The following is an 18404-nucleotide window of genomic DNA, read 5'->3' as shown; positions in this document are numbered from 1 at the left end:
GTTTTCCTCTAAGACTTTTACAGTGTCTGGCCTTACACTTAGGTCTTTAATCCATTTTGAGCTTATTTTTGTGTATGGTGTTAGGGAGTGTTCTAATTTCATTCTTTGACATGTAGCTGTCCATTTTTCCCAGCACCACTTATTAAAGAGGCTGTCCTTTCTCCACTGTACATTCCTGCCTCCTTTATCAAAGATAAGGTGACCATATGTGCGTGGGTTTATCTCTGGGCTTTCTATCCTGTTCCATTGATCTCTCTCTCTGTTTTTGTGCCAGTACCACACTGTCTTGATTACTGTAGCTTTGTAGTATAGTCTGAAGTCAGGGAGCCTGATTCCTCCAGCTCCGTTTTTCGTTCTCAAGATTGCTTTGGCTATTCGGCGTCTTTTGTTTTTCCAAACAAATTGTGAAATTTTTTGTTCTAGTTCTGTGAAAAATGCCAGTGGTAGTTTGATAGGGATTGCATTGAATCTGTAGATTGCTTTGGGTAGTAGAGTCATTTTCACAATATTGATTCTTCCAATCCAGGAACATGGTACATCTCTCCATCTATTTGTATCATCTTTAATTTCTTTCATCAGTGTCTTATAATTTTCTGCATACAGGTCTTTTGTCTCCTTAGGTAGGTTTAGTCCTAGATATTTTATTCTTTTTGTTGCAGTGGTAAATGGGAGTGTTTCCTTGATTTCACTTTCAGATTTTTCATCATTAGCATATAGGAATGCCAGAGATTTCTGTGCGTTAATTTTGTATCCTGCTACTTTACCAAATTCTTTGATTAGCTCTAGTAGTTTTCTGGTAGCATCTTTCGGATTCTCTATGTATAGTATCACGTCATCTGCAAACAGCGACAGCTTTACTTCTTTTCCAATTTGGATTCCTTTTATTTCCTTTTCTTCTCTGATTGCTGTGGCTAAAACTTCCAAAACTATGTTGAATAAGTGGTGAGGGCTTCCCTGGTGGCGCAGTGGTTGAGTGTCTGCCTGCCGATGCAGGGGACACGGGTTCGAGCCCCGGTCCGGGAAGATCCCACATGCCGCGGAACGGCTGGGCCCGTGAGCCACGGCCGCTGAGCCTGCGCGTCCGGAGCCTGTGCTCCGCAACGGGAGAGGCCACAACAGTGAGAGGCCCGCATACCGCAAAAAAAAAAAAAAAAAAGAGTGGTGAGAGTGGGCAACCTTGTCTTGTTCCTGATCTTAGTGGAAATGGTTTCAGTTTTTCACCATTGAGGACGATGCTGGCTGTGGGTTTGTCATATATGGCCTTTATTATGTTGAGGCAAGTTCCCTCTATGCCTACTTTCTGCAGGGTTTTTATCATAAATGGGTGTTGAATTTTGTCGAAAGCTTTCTCTGCATCTATTGAGATGATCATATGGTTTTTCTCCTTCAATTTGTTGATATGGTGTATCATGTTGATTGATTTGCGTATATTGAAGAATCCTTGCATTCCTGGAATAAACCCCACTTGATCATGGTGTATGATCCTTTTAATGTGCTGTTGGATTCTGTTTGCTAGTATTTTGTTGAGGATTTTTGCATCTATGTTCATCAGTGATATTGGCCTGTAGTTTTCTTTCTTTGTGACATCCTTGTCTGGTTTTGGTATCAAGGTGATGGTGGCCTCGTAGAATTGAGTTTGGGAGTGTTCCTCTCTCTGCTATATTTTGGAAGAATGTGATCGGTTGTGTTTTGAGGCCTGCTGAGGAGAGACCTGCACTGGCCTCCCCAGCAAGAGCCACCAGCCTTTCCAGTGGTGCCTTCTCTGGCTGGAAGGCCCTGTTGCAGCAGGAGGGATCTAGGTTGGATGCTAAGGTCACTTCTCATGACAGTGACAGTGAACATTTGCTTGTCACTTGGATGGAGACTGAAAGCAGCAGCGGTGCCCTCCCCGCAGCCCTGAGTGGTCAGCTGTTCAGCACGGGCTTAGTTTAACACTGAGAGAGCTTTTCCTGTCTTGGGATCCTGACAGCGTTGTTTCTCACGAGTCTCCTTTGGGTCTTCAAATGGTGGTGTGTCAGGACTTGAATGCCAACAGCTCGACTCGCTTCTCGGGGTGCCTTCCCCAGCATGGGGATCAGGGCGCCGATGGGCACAGCCATCTGTCGGGTGAGGCTGGGACTGTGGGACCTGGAGTGCACCTACTCTGTGTCTTTTCAGAACGTTGAGATGCTGAGCAGCATGGATTCCGCATCAGTTCGCGTCATCAAGCCCTTTCCTGCACCCCTGACCCCGGGCCGCCTACAGCCCCCGCAGCCCGCCCCTGCGGTGCCCCCCGCGCCTTCGGTGCCCGTGGCCCCAAAGCTAGACCACCAGCGGATGGACACCATCCAGGAGGACCCCAGCACAGACTCGCACGCCGACGAGGACGGCTTCGAGAAGGACCCCTTCCCAAATAGCAGTGCGGCCGCCAAATCGTTCGAGGATCTCACAGACCATCCGGTCACTAGAAGTGAAAAGGCCTCGTCCTTTAAGCTGCAGCGTCAGAACCGCATTGACAGCAAGGAAACTGAGTGCTAGTTCAGGACCGCATCCCGAGCTCTCTGACTTCTGTGTGCAGAATATTTTTATAGATTTGACCTCAAATCACTGCATAGTTTTTGTGAAGATTTGGGAGAAAAAAGGAAGTGACTTCACAGCAGATGCCAGTCATGTGTTTGGACTTCCTTCGCATACGTAATACTTGTGTGGTCAGGCCCTTTTCCTTCTGAAGAGGTAAGGTGAATCTAGCTTATCTTGAGGCTTTCAGGTTTTAGTTTTTTTGATCTTTTAGATATCCTTCAACCTCTGACGCAAAAGCAGAAACTACAGCTGGATTAGGTTATGAATATTTACATTTTTGTAAATTAACTTTTTATATTGAGAATGGCACTGATTAGGGAGATGATCAGTTTTTTTTAAACACTGTAATGATCCAGTGAACATCATAACGAGGCATTCAGCCGTTTCTTGTGAGGATAACTGGAACACAGGATAGATTGATTTATTCTTTTGCCTTCAAGACAAAGGGAGATAAAACCAGTGTATACACTGTCTCCAAAATGTGGGTTCTGTTTCTAGGTATTACCTAGAACTTGTAGCAGAAGAAGGGAATTACACTGCTAAATTTAGGGATAAGTTGGGTTAATGTTTCTTAATTCTAAGTTAAGAATTTCTAAATGTCTAGAATTAAAACAATCTAGCTTATAGTGAGGGTTACAAATTGTAGCCCAATGAATCTACAGAATTCTGCCATTTTAGGACCCTAGATAGCGGGCAGTTTTTGTGTGTTTCTGAAGTATCTTCATGTATCAATACTGTCACCATCCTCTTAAAACATTCGCCATTCAGAAAGCCTGAACTATTTCAGAATAAGAGAGTTATGGTCGCCTCTTCTCAAACACTCGTGGCCAGGAGCACACAGGAGATGGTTTCTGCCAAAAGAACCGGGTGTGATGTGCTGGCCTGGGGCTTTCTCCCCACACAGCTGATTGCTAGAAAACCCTTGGTATTGACCCACGTTACTTCTTGATCTAGTGCTTCAGTATGGTCTGCATCTACTGTGTGAAGGATAGAAACCATCAGGTTGAATTCTGATTTCCTTTAAAAGCTTCTTTCCCCTGCTAAGTACTGAAATGTGCTCACCAGTGAACACATTTTAACTGAGATAACTTGTAAGCTTTGAGAGCAATCAACCAAACCTGTGACAGATCGTATCTTTTTTCCTAAGGATGTTCGTTATGCAGATGCCTGTTACACTAATACTTGAACTTGTACCTTGTGGTATTTGCTGTCTTTTAACTAGTCATAATGTTCTTGTGTTGTAGAGAACACTTTTGCAATCTGATGTAAGGTGAGGGGGGTGTGTGGGTGTATGTGTGAGAGTGAAATGGTTCCCAGCTGAGTGTAAGAAACCATTTTTTATAAAATTGTGACTTTTTAAAACACCAACACTGTCTTTACCTTTTTTCCATTTATAAAATTAACAAGCTGCTCAGGGTATATTCTGTAGCTGTGGCACTGATGACACCTGCATCAATCAATCAATAATAAATATTTATTATCGAACCACGATGTACCTGTAGGTACAAAGCTGTCCTGAAAAATTCCCACGCGTTTATTAATCTTGGTGGCAGATGTTGGTGATTTTTATTGAAGGGTCATGAGCAAAGTTTTAAACTTGAGAAAAGAATCTGACCACTTATCTTGGGGTCTTTGTGCACTGGCGACTTCCTGTTCTGTAGATTAACAGCTGGACTTGGTTTTCTGTGACTAGTCGTCCCCACCTCCCAGAAGACTCAGTTCCGGTTTTGCTTCTGCTATGTCTCGCCAGTAAGGGAGCAGCAAAGGCAGGGAAGAGACTTTCTTCTCTATCAAAGGCCAAAGATGGGAGAACAAAAACTCATTTCCTTTTGATGATAAATGTAGTCCGTCTGACAAATAGGAAGAAAAGTCCTGTAAGGGGAAGAGAACGCAGTTAAAGGGGTGGCTGGTCTCCCAGCTGTGGCCCCAGGCAGCGAGTCCCCGGCCTGAACAGCAGCCTCTGGTGCTGCGTTAGCTCATCAAATGCTCCCACGCCCTTTGTGGAGGGACAGTGCCTGCATATGACACATGGAGCGTCACAGAACCTCACACCATTAATGAGCGCCTGAGCCGAAGTGTCCTTCCAGGTCAGCAGACGGAAGGAAGAAGATCAATGAGTGAGTATAGCACATTGATGTAGCCAACAAAGTGAAAAATTTGTTACAAGAGCTCAGCACCCAGTGTGTCAAATTGTTTGACTCTTCTCAGTCTAGGAATTAAATTGACAGGCACAGTATTAGATGAAAAGACTGTGTACCATCCAGAGTCCAGACGCCCCACCCCTGGAGCCCCTTCTCCTCTGGGAAAGAATCCTTTCCCTACGCAGGCGCTCCGCCCATCCCCCATCCGTTAGAACCTGGAGCTGGTTCATGACTTGCAGACCAGGGATTCGGATTAGCAGCACTCCTCTCGGGCCTCCGTTTTCTCATCTGTGCTGTGTTTCTTAGGTCAGATGACCGCTGAGGAAGGCCTTTCCCAGCTCTGGACTCCTAATACGCTCAGTCACTTTACAAGGACTTTCAAAGAACCACTAGCCCAGCGGTCTGCAGTCTCCTTTTCTCTAGCAGCGTTACTCTTCCAAACCATCTCAGGTGGGAGCGTGGTGCTGCCTCAGCGGTCAAGTGGCCAAGCCTGCTCCCGACCTGGGAACGCACAAGGTGGGTCAGGTCCAGTCAGGGTGCAGAGGACACAGACAGACACGGCCTTCTCGTCTGCGGTGGGATTGCTGGGTCCCACATGAGCGCACGTGTACTTAACTGTACAGGAGGCTGTCATTCTGCACGGGGACTGGCTTTTTTACCTTTTACATTTGTAAGTGGGCTTTCTGGCTTTAAACCAATTAGAACTCCGTACCTCAAAATATGAATTTTAGTTAATACCATATTCTACTTAAAGCCATTGTTTTGCCTCTTTTAACTTTCCCCCTCTCCATATTACAAAACTTGGCCTGGATGTTCTTAAATATGAACCATTTATTGCTCATTCATTTCACTACATGCCAACTCCTATTAAAGGGGTTCCCAGAGCACGGTGCCAACTGCTGGGTGCCGGTACAGAACCCGGCCAAGCAAGGTGCTGGGTCTGCAGGCGGTCCTGGAGCCTCTCCGCTCCAGCCAACGTTTTCATTCCATTTGGTGACAAGGACAACTGTCTGACCCACTCGGAGCTGCTCCAGGCAGACGGTGCACAGCGTGGTCACTTCTGTGGGATCCTACTCACCCGACAGGACTGAGCATGCCACTCTACCTGATTGTCCTTCTGCATCAGGGTCCACAGGTCAAGTGCATCAATCCCACAGTCTTGGGCTACTTGTAAACACGCCCTGGCATATTCACCAACGACCGAGTTGAGGCGATTTAATTTGCACCCTATTGAGAAGAGAAAATCCACTGTGCAACTGATAAACCCAAGTGCTGGTCTTTGTGCAAGTTCTACTACCTGGAGGGTTTCTCAGTTCAAGCGAACGGGCGTGTGCTTAGAGACCCGAAGTGGGCCAGCCACGGGGCTTGGGGGACACAAGGACGGGCCTCACGGGTCACTAGTGTGCTGCTCTCCCCAGCACAGGACCAAGGACGACGGGGATGAGGGGCCACGGAGGGCATTTAGAGGACACCGAATAGACACAGAGGCAGAAAAGGCGGGGGGAGCTGAGCGGCTTGGCTAGAGGGCAGGCCAGAGGCGAATGGAGTCGGGCAGGTGACTGCCATGGGGTACGGTGGGGAGGACCGCTGGGCTCAGGCCCGAGTTGTTATGTGTAATGAGAAGCCACAGCCACGTAGTGGAAAAGTTCACTTGTAGACTTTGGACCAGAGAAGGCGAGAGCTGGAAGGGAGCACAGAGGTCACACTCAGGCCAGCCTGGGGGTCAGCAACCTTTCTCTGCCACGGGCTGGACAGGAGACACGCTTTACGGGCAACTATTCAGCCCTGCCGTCACAGCTCCAAAGTAGCCACAGACAACATGTAAACCATGGGCCTGGCTGTCATCCAGTGAAACTGTATTTGTGGTAGGCGACGGGGCCACTGCAGTGCAGGGATTCTCACACTCAGTTACAACAGGATCACCGGGAGGGTGCACTGGGCTGCTCCCCTAGACTTCTGCTTCCACAGGTCTGGGATGAGTCCAAGAATCTGCACTTCTACCAAGTTCCCAGATGACGCTGATCTGCTAACCTGGGACCACGGGAGAACCACGCATGGTCCAAAGTCATAAACCTGGCTAAAGGTAGAGTGATACAGCAGGACTCATCACACGCACGTCTGCAAGAGTGCCGCAGTCTCATGAGACGTGCCCACCGCATTCTAGATACAGATTTTTCTAGTCTAGTATAGTCCATTAAAAAGTGTCACAACTCACTTGGTTTCACGATCCACGCGTGGGCTGTGACCTGCCACGTGAGCAGCACTGAGCTCCGGCTGCGCTCCTGTGCCCGTCCAGGCTCAGCGTGAATGTTTCCTGGAGCGGCTTTCTACCTCACAAGCGATCATTATGACCTAAAATCGCCCTTGATGATGCCCACGGGGGTCCTCCCTTTGCCCTCTGGAGCTAACAGCGCGGCGTTCCGTCCTCTTTACGTGACGGCGCCCTGCAAATACGTGATGACAGCTGGCCTAGCTCCCCTGCTAGCCCAACAGCAGGAACTGGGTTCTAGTCATCTCTGTATCCTGCGCACCTGGCCAGGTCCCGGTATAGCACATAAAGGTGCCAAGATGCATAGCTGGTGGGGACAGGACGGGAGCCAGAACCCTGGCGCGGGCGAGCCCTGGAGCAGCCTCCCGTCACTCGACCACCAGTGACGCTGGCAGCACCCCTGCGCTTGAGCGCGCGTGCCGGTGAGCCTGCAGAGGAGCCTCGGATCTGGGTGAAAGGTCCCACTGCCGAAGGCAGGCTCCCAGGTGAGGCGAGGCAGCGGAGAAAGGGCCACGTGCAGGCGGAGATGGGCAAAGCGACCTCCCCCTGCCGTTCAGAAGTCAGGAAAACACCCCGAGTGAGGATGGCAGCGTCAAAGCATGGCCAGCCCGAGCCTCAGCGCCACGCGGGAGCTGCAGCCCCTGGCTGCTCAGCACGCTCCCCGGTGGTGGCCTGTGCACCCCGGAGTCGGGCAGATACCAGGCCCGGGGCCTGACTCACGCACGGCCAGAATCCTTTTCTGTGTCACGCTACGACATGCCGGGAGCTCTGCTCTAACTTCTGTGACTAAAGCAGACAGACGGGAACCCACAGGCCCCCAAGGAGCCGAGGCCCCAGGCTGGAGACCAGGTCCCACCTGCTGCACCCACGCTCACCTTGCCCGAGGCACTCCTGTCCCCACGCGGCCTCACAGAGCGGCGGCGGCGTGATGAAGATGAGCCTGCTCTCGGGCACGTCCACAGACTGCAGGTAGCGCACCATGGCCGTCAGGTTCGCCGCGTACTCCTCCAGGGGGACGTGCTGCTTGGGGTTCTCACCTGTTCGGGAGGAACGCGGACACTTCAGCCCAAATGCAGATGTGCTGTAAGCGATGGCAGTTAAGGTTAACGCACATTCACAAGTGGGCCTAACTCGTGACGTCGCTAGGGAACTGTTTAGCGCCAAGCACAGAAAGGGAAGGGGGAAGAGTTCGAGTACAGAGTCCTACATAAAACAGACTCCGAAGGCTCCGGCTCGGGGCCTTGTAAGCACTCTCGTCTTTCCTCCGTTACTGGGCATGGGGTTCTTAGTCAATTAGGCTGAATTTGTTAAGTAAGACCTGCGCTGGGCGGTGAGCCTGCCCAGGTTCTGGCCCGGCTTTGTCACTGGCCAGCCACGTGCCCTCGGACAAACGATCAGCCTTTCTGTACCTCCGTTTCCTTGCTGGTAAAACGAGGATGACAAGAGGGTCCACCTCACAGGGTGGCTGTGAAAATTACATCCACGGAGTGTGAAAGGCACTGAGAGCAAGGTGCCTGCCGAGAAGGAAGCCCTCAATACATAAACTAAGCAACAGCTAACGTCACTGCAAAGGATTCCTTCTGGACAGGCTCACACACGGCCCCCTGCAGGCCATGTGCAAACCACGCGTGAGTATAATGTGGGAGGAAAGTAACAGCACTCATTATGCTGCCACCCAGAAGGCCCCTGGTGGCACTTGGTCATATACTTCTTTCCAGTCGTTTCCAGGCAGATCTGGAGACTTAAAAGAAAAAAAAAGGAGGGATCACACTGAAGATACACGACCATATTGTGCTTTTTTCACATAGCATTATGAGCATTTCCGTACCTACAAACAGCCCTCAAAAACATGGCGTTCAGTTGTCGGGTGACCACAACAGATGCTTCTGTTACCTTACTGTGCAGCATTCTAATGTTTTGCTACTATAAATAACAGTGCATAGAAATCTTTACACATATACCCGGCTGCACGACATACTAGGTGTTTCCTTAGGCTGGGTTTCTAGATGAGGGAAGTCTCTAGGGAAGCTTTCCAGAAAGGTTTCAAGTTTTCCCACCAGTACCGTAAGAGTGCCTGTTTTCCACACTTGTCAGCTGTAAGTATTACTGCTTGAAACCATGGATTTGAGAGTCAAAAAACCAAAACTCCTTGCTTCAGTTTTCATTTTCTGGATGACAGACGTTTTTACACATTTTCAAACGTGTACTGGCTACTAAGTTTCTCCTGTTGCGATTACCTGTTCCTGCCTTTGCCTGTTTTTTAAACTGGAGTTAATATTTTTCTTAATTGATTTCTACATTAAAGACATTAACCTTTTGTCTCATGCTTTTGCAAACATTTTCCTTAATGTGTCATTTTCTTTTTTTAATAGTGTTTCTGACATAGCTAATTTATTTCACAAATCTGTTTCTTCCTTTGCAGTTTCCTCCACTGCAAGTTCCTCTAAGTTTTTATACTTAGGAAGTATTTCTCCTTGCCCTAAATTGGAGATAGAAATTCACCTGTTTGAAAACTTCTGGGTTTTTTTTGGAGAGCTTGGTCTCCACCGACACCTGTGGTCTCTGATCTCACAGGCGCCAGACTTCCCTGCATCACAGTCGGCAGCTGTCGCTTCCTTCCCTCTCTCCAGCCTCACCTGAGAGGCCCGGCCGTGTGCCTGTTAATAGCAGACGTCACGTGACGGGGGTGGGGCACGGGAGAAGCCTCTGGAAGCTGACTACTCTTCTCCTGTATGCCGAGGGCTCTCCTTTCACAAGTAGGAAAGGAAGAGAGGCCTGTGCCTCTAGTCACAGCAGCAGTTCTTCCAAAAATACGGAGACACGTCTCCTGTTCAGACCTGCTTCCCACCGCCCAGGAGTCAAGCCTGTGCTGGGTCAGGGCTGCTGCTGCCCTGAGCTGCCCTTGCTCCATCAGTGTGAGTCACACGGCAAGGTGTCCAGTTTGACCTCTGCTGCCAACTACATCAACTACAGAGAAAGAAACATTAGAAATTGAGCACAGCACTACTGGACTCTAAAAAACATCCAAGTGCTTGAAATTTTAGGTCTGCCGACGACCCAGGCATGTAGAAAATAAGTCGGGAATAAAATTCACTGACATTAAAGAAAGCCAGAAGAAACACAAGGAGGTAAACTCAGGGAACTCATTATAAATTTGGCAAAACTTTACCTACTGAGAGACAGGTAAACAGATGAAAAAAGTATATAAATTTAAGTTTGTTGTAACGAAAAAACCAATTAAAACTGAACTAGGAAAACAAGAATGCCTTTACCTTTTAGCGCACTGTCATTGGCACCAAAGAAAATTGTAACTGCTACTGGGCTGTCCAAACTGTTCCCCTTCCGGATTAGCCTCGGGAGGATAATTTTCGCCCATCTGGTATTGTAACCTGAAAATCCACGATTCAGAACATCGCATTTTCTGAAATGAAAAATTTTTAAAGATGAATTGTAGGGACTTCCCTGGTGGCGCAGTGGTTAAGAATCCGCCTGCCAATGCAGGAGACACGAGTTCAAGCCCTGGCCCGGGAAGATCCCACATATCGCGGAGCAACTAAGGCCGGTGCGCCGCAACTAAGCCTGTGCCCTAGGGCCCGAGGGCCACAACTACTGAGCCCACGCGCCACAACTACTGAAGCCCACGCGCCTAGAGCCCGTGCTCCGCAACAAGAGAGGCCACCACAATGAGAAGCCCGCGCACCACAACGAAGAGCAGCCCCTGCTCGCCGCAACTAGAGAAAGCCCGCGCACAGCAATGAAGACCCAATGCAGCCAAAAAAATAAATTAATTAAAAAATAAAAATAAAAAAAAAGATGAATTGTGAGCAAAGAACTATTTCTGGTCGCGTGTAGCCAAGCTTCCGTGTGGGAGGGTATGCTTGGGCTCACAGTGCCCACTCTGTGCCACGGCCCTGCCGCTGCCCAGGTGTCACTTTGGTAAGATCAGAGCAGCAGCAGAGTTGAGGCATGTTCGTTCCCTTCATGGTTCCAAGATGTAGCAAGTCCATCCCATTCCTCGACGAGAGAGGTTACGAATAATAATGAACAGAGGGGCTATGCAGACTAACTGATTTCATGCATGGTCAGGGGGGTACTTTTGAAATGGAGTTTACAGCAGGCAGATATTAAAGGTAGAAAGGCACCAATAAGCTGGAACTCTAATGGGATAAGCGTACATGGAATTCCTGAGACTTAATTTACAGACCGTTTTTTAAGGGGAGGTTTAGGTTTACGGAAAGACTGAGCAGAGGTACAGACTTCCTCTAACCCCCAGCCCCCCTCCCCGACGACCTACACCACCCACCAGTGGGTGCATTTGTTACAGGTGACAAACTACACTGACACACGGTTCTCATTATTACCCGGTGGTTTTGATTCAGTAGTTTTAGTAAATATGTATTAGTTGTGTTTCAGTTTAAACCAGTTTAACGGGCATTTTATTCCTTCTTAAAAATATATGATTTGATTCACAGTACTGTATGCTATACTGAAAAAAACAAACTATGGAAATTGAGCTGGCTGCCTGCGTTAGAATCCCTGCTCCAACACTGAGTAGCTGTGACTTCGGGTAGGTTTGTAGATGTTTCAAGTTGTCCACTAAAAACAATTTTTTTCCCAATGAATCTCCGACTTCAACTGATGGTTAGCAAACTGATGTGGTTAATTTTGGTGTACGGTTCAAATTCCTACATATAAGCAACTAAGCAGAGAAGCTAGGGCACCAAGAAATAACTGCAGGCCAAAGGCCAAGCACCAGAGGCCAAAGAACAGCAGGAGGGACTCCGGTTTGACGCTCCTCGGAATGCTCTCAGCATTTATAAGCCTTGGGGGCAACAAAATTTCAGCCACATTTATTTCTAAGTGTGGTTCTCGTGTCTTTAGTGTGTAACGATTACAAAATGCTGACTAGCCATTTTAAAGCCTCTACCCAGAATACTTTAAAATGGAACACTCTAGAATTTGGACAGTCTGTCTTATATCCATCTAGTGGTTCAGTCACATACGGCAGCACTTTAAAAAGCAAGAGGCAGGTGGAGTGGCTGGGCCCGTGAGCCGTGGCCGCTGAGCCTGCGCGTCCGGAGCCTGTGCTCCGCAACGGGAGAGGCCACAGCAGTGAGAGGCCCGCGTACCGCTAAAAAAAAGGAAGAAAAAAAAAAAAGCAAGAGGCAGAACAGCTCCCTCCCTGAGGCCTGTGTGCTGTGGCAGTGACCAGTGACGCAGAGCAGCCAGTGCCTGGATCTCGCTGCCTTCGACTGGCAAGGAGGCCTTGACAACTTACTTAGTTTCTCCGTGCCTCAGTCTTCCCAGCTGTGAGAGGTGAACACTAATACCCAATCTGCTAGGATACGTGAAGATTAAAAGTAATGTAGTGGCCAGATACGTACAAGGAGCTCAATAAATGCCAGCCATTATAGATTTAAAAATATATATATATATCATTATTATAAGGCTGTGAACCAAAAAAACTGCTAGTGAGGCCCATGGTTGAAAGTGTTAAAGTTCCCTTCTGAAAGGGGAAGAATATCTGAATTTCTCTGGATTGAATAACATAATCAATAGTGCCCAAGTTATTCAAAAGGCTGGAAGAAACTGGAGAATTAAGAAAGGTTTTTCATGAATTCTTGGCTAATAACAGGTATTTAAGTCCAGATGAAGTTGGGAAAAAGATAGAAATTAACTAAAAGATTCCTTCCAGAACATCCAGGCTCTGTAAGATTGATTGCCTTCCAGAAAAAAAGTAAATTAGGTTTTTATAAACAGGCATGAGCATATCTTTAAAAGCAAACAGAAGCATTTAAAAACTGAAAAAGGTGAGTTTTTTCTAACCTTTCAAATACGGATTTCTGGTTAAAGAAATACTTGGATAAGGCTAAAAAAAGACTGATGAAAATATATCAGTAAATTAAAAGCATTTAAGTGGATTTAAGAATGGTTAAAATGCTTTTTGTACTGAGTATACAAAGATCTTATTTAAAGCTAAAACTTAAGGACGTCACTATGGGACACAATTGCATATTTTAAATTTATTGCTCTCCACGTAGGCAGTAAAGGGCAGTCACAGTAAGGTGACTCTTAATAACCCTCAAACTTGGAAGTTAGGTGAAATTAAAACACTGAATCAAGTCAGTTCTGGGCCTTGCACGTGGCTGAAGCAGACAGTCGGGGCCTGGGTCTGCAGAAGATTCACCCCAGCGTCAACGTGGCTAAAGACCACGTTCCTCCGAGGGGCAGCCGTCGGTGTGGGACAAAGGGCGGCGCTGCCGGCACAGAAAGGGGGGGGCTGGGCTGGAGCTGCGGCCCCTCTGCCGCGCGCCCCTCCCGACACGGCCTCCTGCTTTCTCCCGTGGGCCTGCCTGGTGGAAGGTGGGCGCGCCCGCCCACGGGAGGCGCCGCGGTGCCACTCTGGTTCACAACGGGCTCTCGCGGGCTTGGCCGAGGGCAGTGAGCCCAGGAGAGGGGAGGCGGGACTCACCCGGCTGAGGCCTCCCGGTGGCCGCTGGGTTTTGTGCCTGCTGTCACAAGATGCTTTGAAGAGTGACACAGATAAAGCCTAACAGACCACACAGTCTACAGCTTCATCTTTTCCTATAATTACTCTCAATTCTGAAAAATAACCACTTGCTAATTAAATGGTCTTCTAGCAATCACACCTGTAAACAATCAATTCTGACAAGATTTTAGTACTAACATTATGTACTGCAGAAACATTTGTGATGCCTGCAGTTTTTCAGGCCATTTGAATAATTATTTAGCTTTTCCATATCTTCTATTTGATCAGAAAAGGTTAATGGACTAATTAAACAGGTACTGAATTATTAAAAAAAAAAGAGCCAGCACTTATGGAGCACTTCTCACGGGCCAGGCGCTGGACTAAGCAGCGCACAGCAGCCGACTCACCCTCCGACAGGAGAGCAGGGCCTTGTCATCCCCAGAGCCGGAGGATCCTGGGCTCTGGGGCCAGGCCACCTGACACTTCTTAGTTGTGTGACTCTGTTATCTACCTCTCTCCACCTTATTTTTCTCAGCTATAAGATGGATAGGAGGATGATAAATCACTGTATTACTGGGCAGTTGTAGAGATTAAATGAGACTATAAACATGAAGTATTTTAAAGTCGCTGGCACCTGAACTGGAACATTGTTTCCCTTTTAATGATTTCCATTTGGCAAATGGAATACCAAAATCATCACTATTTTTTTATTAATCTGACATACTTTAAAATATTTTTTATATATCTGATACCTTTTATAAAGAGAATCTGGGGGGGGAATCTCTATCCAAAAATGAATCCAACTTTGGTTTTAGAATATACTTTGTATTCTTTCAATTGAACTCCTTGCTAATTATTTAAATCGTACCCACCATAACTGAAAAAGAACTTGTCTAGTTTAGAGAGTGAACAGCTGTATTTTTGGATCCAAGCCCCTAATACATTTTACAACTTTTAGGGTTTGGTTTCATGAGGCGGCAAAGTTTTAACTGAACCTCAGTGCTGCGCTTCTCTCCCCCAACCCCTTATATACACTAACTAGGACAGGCCTGCAAAGACAAAAACGGAGGAACTTACTGTTTCAAGCTGCATCATTCACTCTCTTCTCCATCAATAAACACTCAAGTAGGAATCTAGAAACTATTCTCACCTGACCAGCCTGTCAGCCAGTGATGCTCCCCAGCCACCCTGCTGGAAAGAAAACTGAAGAAAGAAAAGCCCATTACTCTTTATCAATGTAATTAGGACACATTGCTCAGCTACGCCCCTCTTGTTTTCTCTCTGTACTCCCTGACTTCTTGGCCTTCACCATTTGCTTTGCTCCGAGGTCGTTTTAGGGATTACTATAGCTACACCTCAGCAGCACGCTGGAAGCAAGAGGTAGTTTTCTTCCGTGTCAATTGGATTTGAGCCAATCACCTGCATTTTATTGAGACCTACATTAGACTCACTATCACCTGCATTTTATTGAGACCTATATTAGACTCACTGTTATCTAGAAAAGCTACTTAAATCTAGGTACAAGAGATGAAATCAACTGTATGTTCAGTTAGGAAGTGAAATCCACACTACACTACCTCTTCGTAGTTGAAAGACTTAATAAAGAAATTAATTACAGAACTCAGGGTGACTATTTTTTGATATACATTCCCATGGAACTTCGAGAGTCCTTACTGCCCTAGATGCCTAAAAATAATGCTACCAATTGTTGGCATGCACACAGAAAACTGGTTTAGGAAGTCATGTCTGAATGTGAGAAGAATAAAACAAAACAAAATGAAAAACACCATGGGAAGGTAATTTTTAAAATGTACTCCCCCGCCCTGAAGTAAGAACACCTGTTTTTCCTTGAATGAGAGTTGAAATAATCTTGGCTGAAAAGGTGATCTGGGACCTGGGGCCCTCGGCTGCAGAGCTTGCCCCGGACCTACGTCTCCTCCTTCAGCAACAGATACAAAGAAACGCTAAGGGACTAAACATAACTGCGTCCCTGCGCAGCTGGGGCAAATTATGGACAAGACACAAAAAAGGCCCAAAACCCCAACTGCTACTTCTGAAGAGCAGAGAGCCAAAGCAGGGTCCTGCGCGCGCCCCCTGCGCTCAACACCGCCAGGGGGTGGGCGAAACACCTCAGCCGCCCCTCCGCCCGACCCCTGGACACACCCCTACCCTCACCCCATGTAAGGGACGAGCTCGCCCCCCTCCGCTCGGGTCCCTTGGGGGGCGCGGAGCAAGGGAACCTGTTACTTGTTTTCGCTCCCCTCCTGCAGCGCAGTCAAGCCCTGCCTGAATTTCTGGACTGGCCTCTTATCCATTTCTACTGATTGGGAAGGCCAAGAACCCTGGTCGGTATCACTTGGCCGCATCTCATTCAGGAGAGCGGCGAGATGTTCCATCAGAGGAAGCACGGGGGGTGAGTGTTTTCCGCATGGAATGGGAGGTACGAAACTGCGGGAAGTGCTTCAGGCGCCGCCGGGATCTGTGCAAGGTGACGCCCCAGGAAGCTCCGCGTGGCACACAAAGCACTGTTCCCGCTGTGAGCAAATTCAAAGTACCTTTCAGGGAAAAGGACAACAGCCACTGACCGGGAAGACACTACGATGAAAACGACGTGCCAGGTCTTCCCAAAATCCCTATGAAAAATGGCACAGAAAGGAAAGCGCGGCCAGCCCAGGCCCTGTCACTCCCAGCGCGTGGCGTGGACAAGTCCCTGAACTTCCTTGCACTTCGTCTCATCCGTCAAACAGGCCCCCTAAGACTAAACGGAACGTGTGTCCAGTACTGCGAAGCCGCGCTGCCCTCCTGAAGATGTCACCCTCCCTGAAGCTACCAACACCGAGAAATGAACCACTGCCAGGGTGTCACGAAGGGGCCCTGGAGGCGGCGGGGACACGACGCTCTGTGAGCGTCCAGGCCTTGGGGAAGCGGGGTGCAGGGAGGCGGCCCCGACAACCTCCTAACAGTCGGGAGGAATGGGCCCCTCCCGCGCGGAGAGGAGAGCCAGGAATCACCGAAGAAGCCTGGCCCGCGGCTCTCGGCCAGGGTGCCGCCCCCCCGAGGGCGCGGCGAGGACGCCCAAGAGACCGGGCCACATGGGGGCCGAGCCGGGTTCCGCGGAATGGACGGCGACGAGCGGCGGTACCTGGGTGATCGAGTCGCCGAAGAGCAACACCCGAGGCCAGAGCAGAGAGCTTCCGCACACGACCGCCTCGCACAGCGCCATTGTCCCGGTAGCCGGGAGGCGGGGCCACGCCGGATATCCGGGCGAGGCGAGCAGCGGGGGGCGGGGCGAGCGGCCGGATATCCGGGCGAGGCGAGCGGCCGGGCGGCGGGGCTTCCCGGGGGCGGGGAGGCAGAGGCGCCTGCGGAGTCCGACGCCTTCGTTCGTTGGCTGTCTTCGCCCGCTGGCTCTCTTTCCCGGGTCGCCCCATAGGGGCCGCGCTAGCAGGGCTCCGGCGAGCAGCCGGTCACTTCTGAGGCGTGAGATAGCTGTTGCTTCTCGGAAAGCTCATTCTTGTCCGTTTACAAAAGCTTGGCCTCCTGCATGCATTCGGGTTTTGTTCACTTATCCGAGTCGCTAGATGCGGGGCGCGCGTGGCTACCCTGCCCTCGGGGAGCCCACCCGCCCTCTGGCCATTGTCGCCTGTCAGTTCCCCAGGTGGAAACCAACCCCGAAAGGAGAGCGATTTGGCGCTGCCACCAGATCCAGCATCACCCACCCCGCGAAGGTGGGCTCAGTTGTTTGAGCGAGTCGCAGGCACTTCCAAGGGGCTCGTTCATCACGCAGCCCTCTCTTGTTAAGTAAAATTAGGCAGGCATTTGTCCAGCGTTTTGACCTCAGTTAAAGAGAAGCTGACGACATTTGCTAAAGACAGTAAGGCCGACTATCCAGGAAGGACAGCGATGGTGGGCTTCCGCAGTAGGGGAGATTAGGCTAAACCCTACATACAAGAAAGAAAAGGGATTTATAGCCAAGGAGCAGGGTGAGGGGCCAGGGCAATGTAAAAGTACTAAGAGGCAGGGGAAATCTTTGCTAAACTGCCCTGACAGGGTTCTTGCTGAAGGCAGGGCAGGGTGACATCAGGATGAGGAATTTGAGCCGCGACCCAGGGGGATCAGACCAAGAGGGAGGGAGTTTTGCTAAACCGCCTCAGCGGGATTCTTGCTACAACTGGGCTGAAGGGGCCAAGGACAGGACCCAAGGTGGGGGGGCTGAGAGAGGAGACAAGAGCCTGGCTCAGGTTTGCTCAAGCACGCAATTAAGTGTGGCAGCTGTGATAAAATCGAGCCAGAAGGGTGTCTTGAAACAACTGAGCTTAAGGTGAAAACCAGAAGGGGAGCAGTGTGTGTCAGAATAGCTGCCGTTTCCGTGGCTTGGACGTAGGGTGTTGGGGGGAGAATGGCTGGAGCTGGAGAGGCAGGTAGGGTGATACAGAGCGGGACCCCGTCTTCAGGCTTCAACTACACTCAACTGGGAGCTTTAAGAATGTGCTGATCAAGGACCACCACTCTAGACCAACTAGCAGCACTTCAGATGGTAGGTCGTGGGCATCAGTACATTGTTAGTGCTCCCCAGGTGATTCCGATATGCAGCCCGGGTAGAGAACCCCTGTTAGGCCAAGTTAAGGTGTTTGGATTTCATCCTAATTAATCACAGTAAAGACCCTGAAGGATTTTCAGCAGGGAGGCTTTCAGCAGATCTGTTATTTTAGGTATCAGCTATAGGGAGAGGAGGAAGGGAGGCTGGGGCAGGAACCAGAGGGGAAAAGATGACTTGGACTCCGAGCCCCAGTGGAGATAAGACGAGGACAGATTCAAGAGCAGATTCAGAATCCTTAACTGGACTCACCACCTCAGGGGGAGGGACCGGGAGAAAGGGCTTGGCCACTTCTGCTGTGTATAACCTGCGCGGTAAAGACATCCCAAGTGTGTAGTTTTTGTAACT

At 49.2% G+C, this 18404-nt stretch overlaps 2 protein-coding genes across 2 annotated transcripts in view; one reads left to right on the top strand and one right to left on the bottom strand.

The window, feature by feature from the left end:
- Positions 1 to 3925, top strand: part of ADAM17 (ADAM metallopeptidase domain 17) — a 54662-nt gene extending 50737 nt beyond the window's left edge. The window contains exon 19 of the mRNA XM_082643175.1: positions 2158 to 3925. Within this exon, the coding sequence (XP_082499301.1) occupies positions 2158 to 2517 (360 nt within the window). The 3' untranslated portion in view covers positions 2518 to 3925. The remainder of the gene's footprint in view (positions 1 to 2157) is intronic.
- Positions 3926 to 4014: 89 nt separating this feature from the next.
- On the bottom strand, positions 4015 to 16701 carry IAH1 (isoamyl acetate hydrolyzing esterase 1 (putative)). The gene is given in 7 exon segments (XM_082643176.1): positions 4015 to 4253; positions 4255 to 4431; positions 5806 to 5927; positions 7845 to 8006; positions 10242 to 10390; positions 14610 to 14662; positions 16602 to 16701. Coding segments are annotated over 7 exon segments (861 nt in total). The 5' UTR covers positions 16683 to 16701; the 3' UTR covers positions 4015 to 4136.
- Between the last annotated feature and the right edge of the window lie 1703 nt (positions 16702 to 18404).

Source organism: Mesoplodon mirus (assembly GCF_964341445.2).
Source record: "Mesoplodon mirus genome assembly, chromosome: 14".
NCBI lineage: Eukaryota > Metazoa > Chordata > Mammalia > Artiodactyla > Ziphiidae > Mesoplodon > Mesoplodon mirus.
The sequence above is the reverse complement of the archived record's forward strand: the minus strand, read 5'-3'. Positions and strand labels throughout refer to the sequence as shown.